At 43.3% G+C, this 15,623-nt stretch overlaps 1 protein-coding gene across 1 annotated transcript in view; it reads right to left on the minus strand.

Moving 5' to 3' along the window:
• The window catches only part of STRN (striatin), a 110,227-nt gene extending 95,859 nt beyond the window's left edge, over positions 1-14,368 (minus strand). The window contains exon 1 of the mRNA XM_077813534.1: positions 14,093-14,368. Coding sequence (XP_077669660.1) covers positions 14,093-14,368 — 276 coding nt within the window. The remainder of the gene's footprint in view (positions 1-14,092) is intronic.
• Between the last annotated feature and the right edge of the window lie 1,255 nt (positions 14,369-15,623).

Below are 15,623 nucleotides of genomic sequence, written 5' to 3' on the forward strand. Positions count from 1 at the left end.
CTCCAGACGCTGGGGATTTTTGCTACTGGCAGTTGCCGATGGGCCACATGCCATTGTAGGCAGTCCTGTCATACCGTCTCCTCCATAAAAACTTATCAAGCTGAATCCTGAAGTCAGTTAGGTTTTTTACCCCCACTGCTCCCCTTGGAAGGCTGTTCTAGAACTTCATTCCTCTAATGGTTAGAAACCTTTGTCTAATTTCAAGCCTAAACTTGTTGATGGCCAATTTATATCCATTTGTTGTTGTGTCCACGTGGGTGTGTAACTTAAATAACTCCTCTCCCTTTCTGGTATTCATCCCTCTGATGTATTTATATAGAGCAATCAAATCTCCCCTCAGCCTTCTTTTGGTGAGGCTAAACAAGCAAAGCTCTTTGAGTCTCCTGTCATAATGTAGGTTTTTCATTCCTTAGATCATCCTAGGAGCTCTTCTGTGTTAACGTTTGAATTCATCTTTCTTAATGAGAGATCAGAACTGCACACAGTATTACAGATGAGGTCTCAACAGTGCTTTGTATAATGGTACTAACACTTCCCTGTCCCTACTGGAAATCTAGGGCTGCATTAGTCTTTTTTACAGCCACATCACATTGACAGCTCATATTAATCCTGTGATCAACCAATACATCCAGGTCTTTCTCATCCTTTGTTGCTTCCAACTGATAAATCCCCAGCTTACAGCAACAATTCTTGTTATTCCCTAAATGCATGACCTTGCACTTTACACTATTAATGGGTTCATACAGGTCTTTAAATCATAAGCTTAACAGGTCTTGGGCCCAACCTTGGGAGAAGGTTCAAAGACGGTGGTGAGAAAAGTGGACAGTCATTGGGTACTGATGCAATAAAATAAAGAACATATAAGAGGGGGCAGAGATATGAAGGGCCTTGATAATCCCTTCAAATTATATTCAGAAGTGATTTAGTTCTTAAATTTTCCTCTGCACCTAACAATCAAGCCTGTATATTTTGGGGGGCTAGAGTGTGACTCCTTACTCACACTGGTGAACAGTTACTTGCACAAGTAGTCCCATGTCTTAGATGAGGCTACTACTCATGAGTGCAAGTGCTCATTTGTGAGAGCTGATCAACAAAAAACCCAAACCAATGAAATAATAAGAAAACCTTTCCTCCTCTGCTTCAGGTTAATGCGCTAATTACAACGTCTGCAACTGGCACATTTCCCTTTACTGTTAATAATTTTTCAATTACTTTACGGCCCATCTAGCATCTTTCCAGACTAAATAAATGTAGCTCTTGCAACCTCTTGTCATTTTCCAATCTTCTCCATCTTCTTTTCACTTCTTTGGAGCACTTCACTCTCCACTTGCTTAAGAAACTAAAACATTGGACACTGTCAATCTTCCATATTTTTATCCCTCCAAAAACTATGAACCCAACCATTGTTTGCCTTTTTAAGCGACTGCTTCTTATTCAGCAAACATCTTCAATGAGTTATCCAAGACTTTTGCCAAATCACCTTCCCCAAAGGGTCCCAAAAGTTCAGTTCTCATCAGCATATAAGCAGTTTGGGGTTTGTTTTTTTTTTGTTTTGGGTAGGTGGTGGTGGTGGGGGTTAATATTATATAATATCTGATTTCTGCAAATTTTATTTAGTCTTCCATTATTCTGTTCAAAGTCCCAAAATACTTAAATTCATCTGAAATTTTACACTTTTTAAATAACTAAATCAACTTCATCAACTCACTATCCATTTCAAGACTAATAGTTTTACTTTTTCAAAGTTTGACTGAATTAAATTTGCAATAAAAGGATGTAATTCTGCACCAGTTTATTTATATGGTATCACCTGAAAGTCAGGAAACAATATATGTGCAATATTTTTTAAAGTCAAATACTGTTCTCAAAAATATAAATAGCCACTCTCATCCATTTGATTACCCCCATCTCCTGACTACTATAACGCAGTTGCCTGGAATGGCACAATGCTACTGCACTCACTAGACGCTGCTTCTGTTTTATAGCAGAAGAGGGAAACAGCGAGGAGCTCTCTCTGTCACGATTCCAACCATCAGTGCTTCTCCCCAACCCCTAGAGATCAGCTAGTATTACAGAACATTGATCCCAATACTAACCTCCAAGATGCTCCTCTATCACTTTTCTCCAATTCAAACAGTATCCTTTCACACCAGCTGTTTGTTACCACTTAAAACCATTTTAATCTCTGACAAAGCTTAACCCTTATCTTTTTAGCTGTTTTACTCATTAATATCTGACATGTAGTCAACATGTTAGTAAGAGAGCATTGTCCCTAAGTGTTTGTCCATAAGGAGGTTCCACTACTCCCAAAAGTCCAACTGTTCTCTTTTTATAAAAAGAGTTGTCTGTTGTAAATAGTGTAAATTTTAAGAGTAAAAAATCTAATCTAAGTAAAATTTAATTTAAGTAAAAAACACAATCACAATGAACAATTATTTCTGAAAACTGATGGAGAAAAACAGTTACTCCAGAAGAATCTAAGAAAAGTTAGTACCGATTTTCAAAAATTGATGTGCAATTGTATCAATTCCGCTCTATAAATCTAGCTTCCATTTCCAATAATAATCACCAAACTAAAAGATAACAGAATAAGCTATAAGAACAAATTACATTTTGCAATACTATCAAAAAACAAAACAGGATGAAGGGAATGAAGCTGATTAAGACTTAATTTCAGTAAAATATTTGACAGCGACTCACAACATCTTACTCTCTGCATTAGTTTAAATCTGCTCACACATGAATACTCATGTGTGCTGAAAACTCACTCCAGCAGAACCCCAAAATCATGAACACCTGAGTTATAAAGTGACCGGTCAACCATACACCTTCTTTGGAACCGTAAGTACGCAAACACACAGCAGCAGAGACAAAACAAAAAACAAATACAGTACTGTGTGAAATGTAAACTACTAAAAAAAATAAAGGAAAAGTTCAAAAAAATTGACAAGGTAAGTAGATTGCTGCTTTTAACCATCTTAATTTAAATGAAACCTTCTTCTTTTGCGTAGTAAAGTTTCAAAGCTGTATTAAGTCTATTTTCAGTTGTAAACTTTTGAAAGAAGAACCATAATGTTTTGTTCAGAATTATGAACATTTCAGAGTTACGAACAACCTCCAATCATGAGTTGTTCATAATTCTCAGGTTCTACTGTAAATATCTGTAAGCAAATGGCAACAGTATAATGGCAAAGTATATCATTAGGGGATATGCATCTATTGGAGTCATGTAAGAATCTGTGTTAGTTCTGATCTTACTGAATATCTTCATTAATCAGAAGAGGGAATAAACTCCATATTCATTAAATTTGCAAGTGATATTAATGCCTATATGTTAAGAATCCCAGCAAAGAGAGAAATGACACAAGAAAGATGACAATGGGGGCAGATCACAAACTAAGACTGAACTTGAAAAATGTAAGCTAGTACATTTTTTGGAGATTCTTGATGGGAGGCTAAACTGGGAAAAACTAATGCTGAGAACATCCAACAGGTGAGAGTGGAACAGCAAATTAGAAAAGAGCTTGCTATGCAAGATGTTAGAAACCTTAAATGAAAGCATGAGCAATTTGCAGAAACATCCCATCATGCAAGATGGAATTTTTTTCTCTTATGCATATTCTATTTGTGAGGTACATTGTATCATGAATAGGGCCCTACCAAATTTACTATCCATTTTGGTCAATTTCACGGTCACAGGATTTTAAAAATAGCAAATTGCATGATTTCAGCTATTTAAACCTGAAATTTCATAGTGTTGTAATTGTAGGGATCCTGACCCAAAAAGGAGCTGTGGGGTGGTCACAAGTAGTGGGGTTGTGGTACTTCTGTGCTGCTGCTGCTGGCGGCAGCCCTGCTTTCAGAGCTGGGCAGCTGGAGAGCTGCGACTGCTGGTGGGGAGCCCAGGTGTGAAGGCAGAGATGCTGCCAGCAGCAGCACAGAAGTGAGGATGGCATGGTATGGTATTGCCACCCTTACTTCGGTGCTGCTGCCTGCAGAGCTGGGCCCTCAGTCAGCAGCCACCATTCTCCGGTTGCCCAGCCCTGAAGGCAGCAGTGCAGAAGTAAGGGTGGCATGGTATGGTATTGCTCCCCTTACTTCTGTACTGCTGGTGATGGGATGCTGCTTTCAGAGCTGGGTACCTGGCCAACCGCCGCCTCTCTCTGGTCACCCAGCTCTGAAGGAAGCACAGAAGTAAGGGTGGCAATACCGTGACCCCCCCTAAAATAACTTTGCGACCCCCCTGCAACTCCCTTTTTGGTCAGGACCCCCAATTTGAGAAAAGCTGGTCTCCCCCATTAACTCTGTATAGTATAGGGTAAAAGCACACAAAAGACCTATTTCACAGAGGGAGACCAGATTTCACAATCCAGGAAGCATTTTTCATGGTCATGAATTTGGTAGGGTCCTAATCATGAATACATACATATGAATATCAAGACAAAGTTTGCCAAATCAATCTATTTATGGAATTCCACTGTAAGTTGCCTGCCTAATGAGCATATTATATCTATGCCAAAACACAGGGTATTTTTAACAGTTGTTTCTGTTAACTTGATACAACTAGATAATGAATCAGTTACTAAATGACAAATTCCGCAATTAAGGTCAATCACTCCAGGTTAGAATCATGTCCTACTTGTTTCCCTTGTCCCCACAAGCATTTCTTTTTTAAACTTGTGCAAGGGAACGGATGCAATAGAAAGGTAACAATCTTTCTGTTTGGCTTTGGTGTGAGTGGGTATGGAATACTGCATTTCATTCTGGGAATCTCATTACAATGAAAGTATTTAGCAAATCAGAGGAAGTTTAGATACCACCACCACCACAAGTGAACAGGGATCATAGTGGGATTGATTTATGAGGAGATTAAAAAAACCTGAATAAGTGTAGCTTGGCTAGGGTATGACTACAGAAGGGAAGGCAAAGGAAAACATGATAACACTATACACTACCTGAAGGGTGTAAATACCATAGTATGTGAGGAGTTAGACAAGCACAAGAAGCCTATGTGAAATAAAATAAAATTGAGAAAGAAAATCATGTAATATCAGGAGCACAGAACAGTCTCCCAAGAAAAGTGATAGTTTAACATCTAAAGCTAGGCAGGATGAAAAACTAGTGAATGTACAATAAAGAACAATTTGGCATCAAGAGAAAGATAAACTATATGACCTCAAACTTCTATTATTCTATTAAACATTTCCGTATATATAGGCCAGCTGGAAGGCTTCAGAAGTCAGTGGAATTTGGTTTTAATTAACACTGTTTGTAATTCAGCTATATGGATCAATTAATTTCCAACAGCCATTTCCCAGTAGCACAAAATACAGATCAGACAGCAATCATTTATAAATTGTCAGATAGGAAATAATTTCTTTGAGTTTTACAAAGGTTGCAAAGAATTTCACACCTTTTTGAGTATCACTCTCTAGCAGATAAATGTTTTTACAGCTTGTGGCAGTGCCAATCAAAGCTAATTATAACCTTATTGAGATGCTTTGGCACAGAGGCAGCAGGCCCAGGGGATGAAGCAGATAACTGGTAGTCAGAAAAAATAGGTTATATTTAGGGTTGTCGATTAATTGCAGTTAACTCATAGAATTAACACAAAAAAATTAATTGCACTGTTAAACAATAGAATACCAATTGAAATTTATTAAATATTTTGGATGTGTTTTTTTTTTATATATATATATATATATATAAAATCAAGAATAATATACACTTTGAGGTGAATTGAAAAATACTGTTTCTTATGTTTATCTTTATACAATATATATATTGTAATTGTAACTGAAATCAAAGTGTATATTATTCTTGATTACAAATATTTGCACTGTGAAAGATAAACATAAGAAATAGCATTTTTCAATTCACCTCATACAAGTACTGTAGTGCAATCTCTGTATCGTGAAAGTGCAATTTACAAATGTAGACTTTTTTGTTACATAACTGCACTCAAAAACAAAACGATGTAAAACTTCAGAGCCTACAAGTTCACTCAGTCCTACTTCTTGTTCAGCAACCTCTAAGAGAAACAAGTTTGTTTACATTTACAGGAGATAATGCTGCCCTCTTCTTATTTACAATGTCAACAGAAATTGAGAACAGGCACTTGCATGGTACTTTTGTAGCTGGCATTGCAAGGCATTTATATGCCAGATATGATGAACATTTGATGTCCCTTCATGCTTCTGCCACCATTCCAGAGGACACGCTTCCATGCTGATGACGCTCGTTAAAAGAATAATGCGTTAATTAAATTTGTGACTGAACTCCTTGGGGGAGAATTTTATGTCCCCATCTCTATTTTACCCGCATTCTGCCATATATTTCATGTTATAGCAGTCTCGGATGTTGTTCATTTTAAGAACACTTTCACTGCAGATTTGACAAAATGCAAAGAAGATACCAATGTGAGATTTCTAAAAATAGCTACAGCACTGGAACCAAGGTATAAGAATCTGAAATGCCTTCCAAAATCTGAGAGGGACGAGGTGTGGAGCATGCTTTTAAAAGTCTTAAAAGAGCAACACTCCGATGAGGAAACTACAGAATGTGAAACACCAAAAAAGAAAATCAACTTTGTGCTGATGGCATCTGATTCAGATAATGAAAACGAACATGTGTCGGTCTGCACTGCTTTGGATTGTTATCAATCAGAATCCGTCATCAGCACGGACGTACCCATATCTACTCTAGCGACACCATCAGAGGACTCAACTACATGAGCCACACCATCAGGGATTCATTCACCTGCACATCTACTAATGTGATATATGCCATCATATGCCAGCAATGCCCCTCTGCCACGTACACTGGCCAAACCGGACAGTCTCTACGTAAAAGAATAAATGGACACAAATTAGACATCTGGAACAGTAACATACAAAAGCCAGTAGGAGAACACGTCAATCTCCCTGGACATTCTATAAGAGACTTAAAAGTAGCCATACTTCAACAAAAAAATTTCAAAAACAAACTTCAAAGAGAAACTGCAGAACTAAAATTCATTTAAAATTTAACACCATTAATTTTGGGGTTGAATAGGGACTGGCTGGCTCACTACAAAAGCAACTTTCCCTCTCTTGGTATTGACACCTCCTCATCAAGTATTGGGAGTGGACCACATCCAACCTGATTGAATTGGCCCTGTCAACACTGGTTCTCCACTTGTAAGGTAACTCCCTTCTCTTCATGTGTCAGTATAATAATGCCTGCATCTGATGAAGTGGGTTTTTTACCCATGAAAGCTTACGCCCAAATAAATTTGTTGGTCTTTAAGGTGCCACTGGACTCCTCATTGTTTTTGTGGATACAGACTAACACGGCTCCCCTCTGATACATGAATCTTTAGCGCATCTGGCATGTAAATACCTTGCGGCATCGGCTACAACAGTGCCATGAGAATGTCTGTTCTCATTTTCAGGTGACACTGTAAACAAGAAGCAGGCAACATTATCTCCTGCTTGTTTCTCTGAGTGATTGGCTGAACAAAGAGTAAGACTGAGTGGACTTGCAGGCTCTAAAGTTTTACATTGTTTAATTTTTGAATGCAGTTATTTTCTGTACACAAGTCTACATTTGTAAGTTCAACTTTCATGATAAAGAGACTGCACTACAGTACTTGCATTAGGTGAACTGAAAAATACTATGTTTTTGGTTTTTTACAGTGCAAATACTTGTAATCAAAAATAAATATAATGTGAGCACTGCACATTTTGTATTCTGTGTTGTAAATTAAATCAATATATTTGAAAACATAGAAAACATCCAAAAATACTTAAATAAATGGTATCTATTATTGTTTAATCGTGCAATTAATTTTTTTTAATCACTTGACAGACCTAGTTATATTACCAAGTCTGTCAGTGACAAGATGGCAAGTAGTTTAACCTCTGTACTTCAGTTTTTCCATCTAGTGTATAAAATGGGGAATCATCTTTACCAACCTTTTTAAAGTGTTTTGAGATCCCTTGATGAAGAATGCTACATAAGTGCAAAGTAGTAGTAGTATTAAAATGCTTGACACGATTAGGTCTTTGCAAGGTGGACATTTTTCTCTCATGCCCATTTTATTTATGATGCACACTGTAATGTGAATACATACATATCATATGATTATCAAGATAAAGTTTGCCCAAATCAAATCTTATTTATGGGATTTCACTGAACATGTGGCCTGCCTCATGCTCACTATATCTGTCCCAAATACACAGGTTATTTTCAACACGTTTCTGTTAATTAGACACAAAGAGCTAATGAATCAATTACTAAATTACAAATTCTGCAATGAAGGTCAATCAGTTCAGGTCAGACTCAATTACATCCATCCTTCTCTTTCCCTTGTCCTCACAGGCACTTTTTAAAACTTGTGCAAGAGAATCACCATAGAACATCACACCTGCAATCCTGTTCAGAAGACCTTCTTGATAATCCCACAGGAACAGAGAGATTGACAAAATCAGGAGATTTTCCTGCCTATAAAAAACAGGGAAGCAGCCTGTGTTGCTGCATGTTGGGAAAGGGATATGAAGAGAAAAGAGGACAAAGGGATAGGAAGCGGAAAACAAAGAGGGAAACCTAGAGAAGAGGAATGTGTGGTAGGTTCTAAATCTCAGATATGGTCACTTTGAGAACCAACTAGTTAGTTATTAGGAGTCTGTTATTTGGAGATGTGACCTACAAGAGATTCATTCTTGCAACTGATCTGTAAATGGTTGGAAAACCTACTCTCCTATTACAGGTTTCAGAGTAACAGCCGTGTTAGTCTGTATTCGCAAAAAGAAAAGGAGTACCTGTGGCACCTTAGAGACTAACCAATTTATTTGAGCATGAGCTTTCGTGAGCTACAGCTCACTTCATCAGATGTATACCGTGGAAACTGCAGCAGACTTTATATATACACAGAGAATATGAAACAATACCTCCTCCCACCCCACTGTCCTGCTGGTAATAGCTTATCTAAAGTAATCGTCAGGTTAGGCCATTTCCAGCACAAATCCAGGTTTTCTCACCCTCCACCCCCCCACACAAATTCACTCTCCTGCTGGTGATAGCCCATCCAAAGTGACAACTCTTTACACAATGTGCATGATAATGAAGTTAGGCCATTTCCTGCACAAATCCAGGTTCTCTCACTCCCTCACCCCCCTCCAAAAACCACCCCCATACACACACAGACTCACTCTCCTGCTGGTAATAGCTCGTCCAAACTGACCACTCTCCAAGTTTAAATCCAAGTTAAACCAGAACATCTGGGGGGAGGGGGGGGTAGGAAAAAACAAGAGGAAATAAGCTACCTTGCATAATGACTTAGCCACTCCCAGTCTCTATTTAAGCCTAAATTAATAGTATCCAATTTGCAAATGAATTCCAATTCAGCAGTTTCTCGCTGGAGTCTGGATTTGAAGTTTTTTTGTTTTAAGATAGCGACCTTCATGTCTGTGATTGCGTGACCAGAGAGATTGAAGTGTTCTCCGACTGGTTTATGAATGTTATAATTCTTGACATCTGATTTGTGTCCATTTATTCTTTTACGTAGAGACTGTCCAGTTTGACCAATGTACATGGCAGAGGGGCATTGCTGGCACATGATGGCATAAATCACATTGGTGGATGTGCAGGTGAACGAGCCTCTGATAGTGTGGCTGATGTTATTAGGCCCTGTGATGGTGTCCCCTGAATAGATATGTGGGCACAATTGGCAACGGGCTTTGTTGCAAGGATAAGTTCCTGGGTTAGTGGTTCTGTTGTGTGGTATGTGGTTGTTGGTGAGTATTTGCTTCAGGTTGCGGGGCTGTCTGTAGGCAAGGACTGGCCTGTCTCCCAAGATTTGTGAGAGTGTTGGGTCATCCTTTAGGATAGGTTGTAGATCCTTAATAATGCGTTGGAGGGGTTTTAGTTGGGGGCTAAAGGTGACGGCTAGTGGCGTTCTGTTATTTTCTTTGTTAGGCCTGTCCTGTAGTAGGTAACTTCTGGGAACTCTTCTGGCCCTATCAATCTGTTTCTTTACTTCCGCAGGTGGGTATTGTAGTTGTAAGAAAGCTTGACAGAGATCTTGTAGGTGTTTGTCTCTGTCTGAGGGGTTGGAGCAAATGCGGTTGTATCGCAGAGCTTGGCTGTAGACGATGGATCGTGTGGTGTGGTGAGGGTGAAAGCTGGAGGCATGCAGGTAGGAATAGCGGTCAGTAGGTTTCCGGTATAGGGTGGTGTTTATGTGCCCATTGTTTATTAGCACTGACAAAGGAGGTGCTGTTGTCATCATGAATAGGTCGGAATATGAACAAGAGGCTGCTCGGCAGCTCTCCAACACGAGTTTCTACAAGCCATTACCCTATGATCCCACTGAGAGTTACCAAAAGCAACTACAGCATTTGCTCAAGAAACTTCCTGAAAAAGCACAAGATCAAATCCACACAGACACACCCCTGGAACCCCGACCTGGGATATTCTATCTACTACCCAAGATCCATAAACCTGGAACTCCTGGGCGCCCCATCATTTCAGGCATTGGCACCCTGACAGCAGGATTGTCTGGCTATGTAGACTCCCTCCTCAGGTCCTACGCTACCAGCACTCCCAGCTACCTTTGAGACACCACTGACTTCCTGAGGAAACTTCAATCCATCGGTGATCTTCCTGATAACACCATCCTGGCCACTATGGATGTAGAAGCCCTCTACACCAACATTCCACACAAAGATGGACTACAAGCCGTCAGGAACACTATCCCCGATAATGTCACGGCTAACCTGGTGGCTGAACTTTGTGACTTTGTCCTTACCCATAACTATTTCACATTTGGGGACAATGTATACCTTCAGATCAGCGGCACTGCTATGGGTACCCGCATGGCCCCACAATATGCCAACATTTTTATGGCTGATTTAGAACAACGCTTCCTCAGCTCTCGTCCCCTAAAGCCCCTACTCTACTTGCGCTATATTGATGACATCTTCATCATCTGGACCCATGGAAAAGAAGCCCTTGAGGAATTCCACCATGATTTCAACAATTTCCATCCCACCATCAACCTCAGCCTGGTCCAGTCCACACAAGAGATCCACTTCCTGGACACTACAGTGCTAATAAACAATGGGCACATAAACACCACCCTATACCGGAAACCTACTGACCGCTATTCCTACCTGCATGCCTCCAGCTTTCACCCTCACCACACCACATGATCCATCGTCTACAGCCAAGCTCTGCGATACAACCGCATTTGCTCCAACCCCTCAGACAGAGACAAACACCTACAAGATCTCTGTCAAGCTTTCTTACAACTACAATACCCACCTGCGGAAGTAAAGAAACAGATTGATAGGGCCAGAAGAGTTCCCAGAAGTTACCTACTACAGGACAGGCCTAACAAAGAAAATAACAGAACGCCACTAGCCGTCACCTTCAGCCCCCAACTAAAACCCCTCCAACGCATTATTAAGGATCTACAACCTATCCTAAAGGATGACCCAACACTCTCACAAATCTTGGGAGACAGGCCAGTCCTTGCCTACAGACAGCCCCGCAACCTGAAGCAAATACTCACCAACAACCACATACCACACAACAGAACCACTAACCCAGGAACTTATCCTTGCAACAAAGCCCGTTGCCAATTGTGCCCACATATCTATTCAGGGGACACCATCACAGGGCCTAATAACATCAGCCACACTATCAGAGGCTCGTTCACCTGCACATCCACCAATGTGATTTATGCCATCATGTGCCAGCAATGCCCCTCTGCCATGTACATTGGTCAAACTGGACAGTCTCTACGTAAAAGAATAAATGGACACAAATCAGATGTCAAGAATTATAACATTCATAAACCAGTCGGAGAACACTTCAATCTCTCTGGTCATGCAATCACAGACATGAAGGTCGCTATCTTAAAACAAAAAAACTTCAAATCCAGACTCCAGCGAGAAACTGCTGAATTGGAATTCATTTGCAAATTGGATACTATTAATTTAGGCTTAAATAGAGACTGGGAGTGGCTAAGTCATTATGCAAGGTAGCTTATTTCCTCTTGTTTTTTCCTACCCCCCCCTCCCCCCAGATGTTCTGGTTTAACTTGGATTTAAACTTGGAGAGTGGTCAGTTTGGACGAGCTATTACCAGCAGGAGAGTGAGTCTGTGTGTGTATGGGGGTGGTTTTTGGAGGGGGGTGAGGGAGTGAGAGAACCTGGATTTGTGCAGGAAATGGCCTAACTTCATTATCATGCACATTGTGTAAAGAGTTGTCACTTTGGATGGGCTATCACCAGCAGGAGAGTGAATTTGTGTGGGGGGGTGGAGGGTGAGAAAACCTGGATTTGTGCTGGAAATGGCCTAACCTGACGATTACTTTAGATAAGCTATTACCAGCAGGACAGTGGGGTGGGAGGAGGTATTGTTTCATATTCTCTGTGTATATATAAAGTCTGCTGCAGTTTCCACGGTATACATCTGATGAAGTGAGCTGTAGCTCACGAAAGCTCATGCTCAAATAAATTGGTTAGTCTCTAAGGTGCCACAGGTACTCCTTTTCTTTCTCCTATTACAGTTCTTACAGCATGCTAATCACTGAGGCTATGTCTACACTAGCACTTTTGCCAGTATAACTTCTGTAACTCACGGGTGTGAAAAACACACCCCTCAGACTGACATAAATTACACTGACAGAAGTGCTGGTGTGGACAGAGCTATGTACGGAGGGAAAGCTTTTCCCATCAGCATAGAGCACCTACATGAGCGATCTTACAGCAGCGCAGCTGCATTGGTATAGCTGTGCAGCTGTAAGTTTGCTAGTTTAGACATGGCCTGATAGTGGCTCTAGATAGTTTGTGCCTGACTAGAGCTGTAACTCCTTAGCCCGGGAAGGGAAGGGAGGATGCGAGTCCTCTATCTAGCAACTTGCTCTGACCAACTGAAGGCTAACAGGCTCTGGGCCTTGTCTACACAGGAAAATTAAGATGCTTTCTTCACTATGCAGCAACTCTGATATACTACACAACAGCTTCTGCTGTTGATGCTTATGCAATACTACAATAGCAATATAATAGTAATATAAGCAGTAGTCAGTGAAGTGGTTACCCAACAGGAGATTAACCACCATATGGATCTTGAGGCACAGAGGCTGAGTCCTAAACAGCAGCAGACACAGATTGTAATCTCTTCCTCAGGATCCAGCTACCTATGCGCTTCATGTAGCAGGGATTGACACTCTCGCATTGGTCTTTTTAGCCACAGCCATACTCACAAGACATAAAACTGTTGTCAGCGTCATCTTCGGTCAGGAACAACAACAATTGTAATGTAGAAAATAAAAAGGCCAAGCTCTTTTCTCCACTACACCTTCTATCATTGCTACCACTGCTGAAGAATTAAAGGTCCCAGTTATTCTAGGATAGACAGGGCCCAGATTCAGCCTCTCTCAGCACGAGAGATTCTGACACATAGGGAGAGTAGAAGGGTACATTGCATCACTCCTGCTCCCTCCCCTTCAGTTTAAGAAAGAGGCAGGAAGAAACTGAAGCGATTCAAAGAAACAAGGGAGGATAAAATGGGAGAAATAAGAGAGGGGCGGGACCGGTCACCCCAAGCCCCAGCGCAGCAGGGCTCCGCAGAACAGCCACAACTCACAGGCGAAACTGACAGGGGACATGACAGAGACTTCGGGCACCGCTGTGACCGGGGTGCCCCCGGCTGCCAAGCCCTGGGGCACACAAGGCTCAGCGCCCCACCACCTCAGCCGCTGAGACAGTGGCTCTCTCTCTCCACGCCCCGGGGCGGGGGCGTCCGGCTGAGGGGACGCGGGTGTCACGCCCCCCACACGCTGCGCGGCCGGAGCGACCAGCGCTGCCTTTTCCCGGGGGCAGTTCAGACGCCGGAGGGGACGGCGGGCGCCCGAGGGGCTCCGGCTCTGCCTCCCGGGACCATGCAGCGGCCGGACCTGGCAGTCACTAGACGGGGGGCGGCTGGGGCTGGGGAGCGGCGCTGGGAGTCGGGCGCAGGCCCCGGGAGACGCGGGACGAGCGGAGCCGGACCGGAGAGGAGGGAAAAAAAAAAAAAAAAAAGCGCGAGGGGGTGTTGGTGTTACCTGCAGCTCCGCCCGCTCCGCCTCCCACTCGGCTCGCTCCGCCTCGAAGCGGCCCCACTCGTGCTGCAGGAAATGCAGGATGCCGGGGACGCTGTACTGAGCCCGGGCCGCGGACACCGGGGCCGGGGCGGCCGCCGCCAAGGAGCCCCCCGCGGCCGCGGCCGCCGTCGCCTCCCCCGGCTCCAGCCCCGGCCCGGCCCCGCCCGGCGGCAACAGCAGCGCGTTGTTGTTGTTGTTGTTGCTGAAGAAAACGCCGGGCCCCGCCTGCTCGTCCATGGCCGGAGCCGCCGCCCGCAGCCGCCGCGTCCCGGCAGCGGCAGCAGCAGCAGCAACCTGGGCGCGCCCGCCCGCCGTCACCGCCTGACAGGACACCCCCGCCGGCTACTACCGGGGCCCGGCGGGGACAATTCCAGCGCGCGATCCGCACCGGCCCGGCCCGCGGTACTCTGGGAAATGTAGTTCTGGGGCCATTCTGCCGGGGAGCTGAGCGCAGACCCGGCTGGGTCGGACTCTGTCCCGCCCTCGGTCGCCGGCTGCTCCCCACTTGTGAGAAACGGAAATCACACTAGAGTAACTGGGAAAACATCCCTGCGTTAGCTCCCAGACAAGTGCTCTGCCCCCAGGAGCTGGGAGTCAGCAGGCGCCTTCCAGGCAGACCCTCACCCGCTTCCGCTCCTCCCACCCCGCAAAAGCAGGGGCTGGAGGAGAGAATCCACGTAACCCTCACCCTCACTGGTTACAGTAGCCTCTGAAGACTAGTTCTGGACGGAGATAACCCAGTGAGGCTCAGTTTACACCCCCTACACGGTTAGGTCAACGTAAGCAGCCTTCACTTAAATTTGGTTCCCACTAACATAAGTGCCTCTCTGTGCTGATTTAGTTACACTGTTTGAGGAGCTGGTGTTAAGTCAGTCAAGGTAGCTAGTTCAACACAGCGTCAGCGTTACTGCATTGTTATTGGCTTTCAGGAGTTAGCCCACTATGCCCCACACTGACAATACAATAGATTAAAGTGCTCCTGTTGAGGATGTGCACCACTAACACCAGGAGCCAAGCATGCGCACACAAGCAATTTAATAACTGCAGAGGCTGTATGTTGGTTGACAATTTTGTAGTGTAGACATGGGCTTAGCCAGCATGTTACAAAACTACAGTATTAAAAAAGGGCTGGAGTAGAAAGGGCCATTTTCCTCAACTGTAAGGGGATGGAGATGGGGAACTGGGGCACTGAAAATTATAGTGCACCGCAGTCCCTGCCTCCCCAGCCTCAGGGAGGAAAACTCTTAAGATGAGCTGCCTGGAGGAGTAGTTTTGCAGAGCTGTGGTGCTGTAAGGGTTCAGCACAGGAGGATCTTCTGAAGACTGCTCTTCCCTGCAGCAGAAGAAAAAGCTGGAGTGCTGAGACCTGTAAAGCCACCCCACAGAACTGCAGTAGAAGGAAGCTTGTCCTGGAAGCTCTGTTCTCCCTAAAAGGGGAATGCTGAGGAAGGTCACTGGACCATATTGCAGGAAGTCTCATGGGAACCATAGC

The sequence above is a fragment of the Eretmochelys imbricata genome, chromosome 3, assembly GCF_965152235.1.
Source record: "Eretmochelys imbricata isolate rEreImb1 chromosome 3, rEreImb1.hap1, whole genome shotgun sequence".
Classification (NCBI taxonomy): Eukaryota; Metazoa; Chordata; order Testudines; family Cheloniidae; genus Eretmochelys; species Eretmochelys imbricata.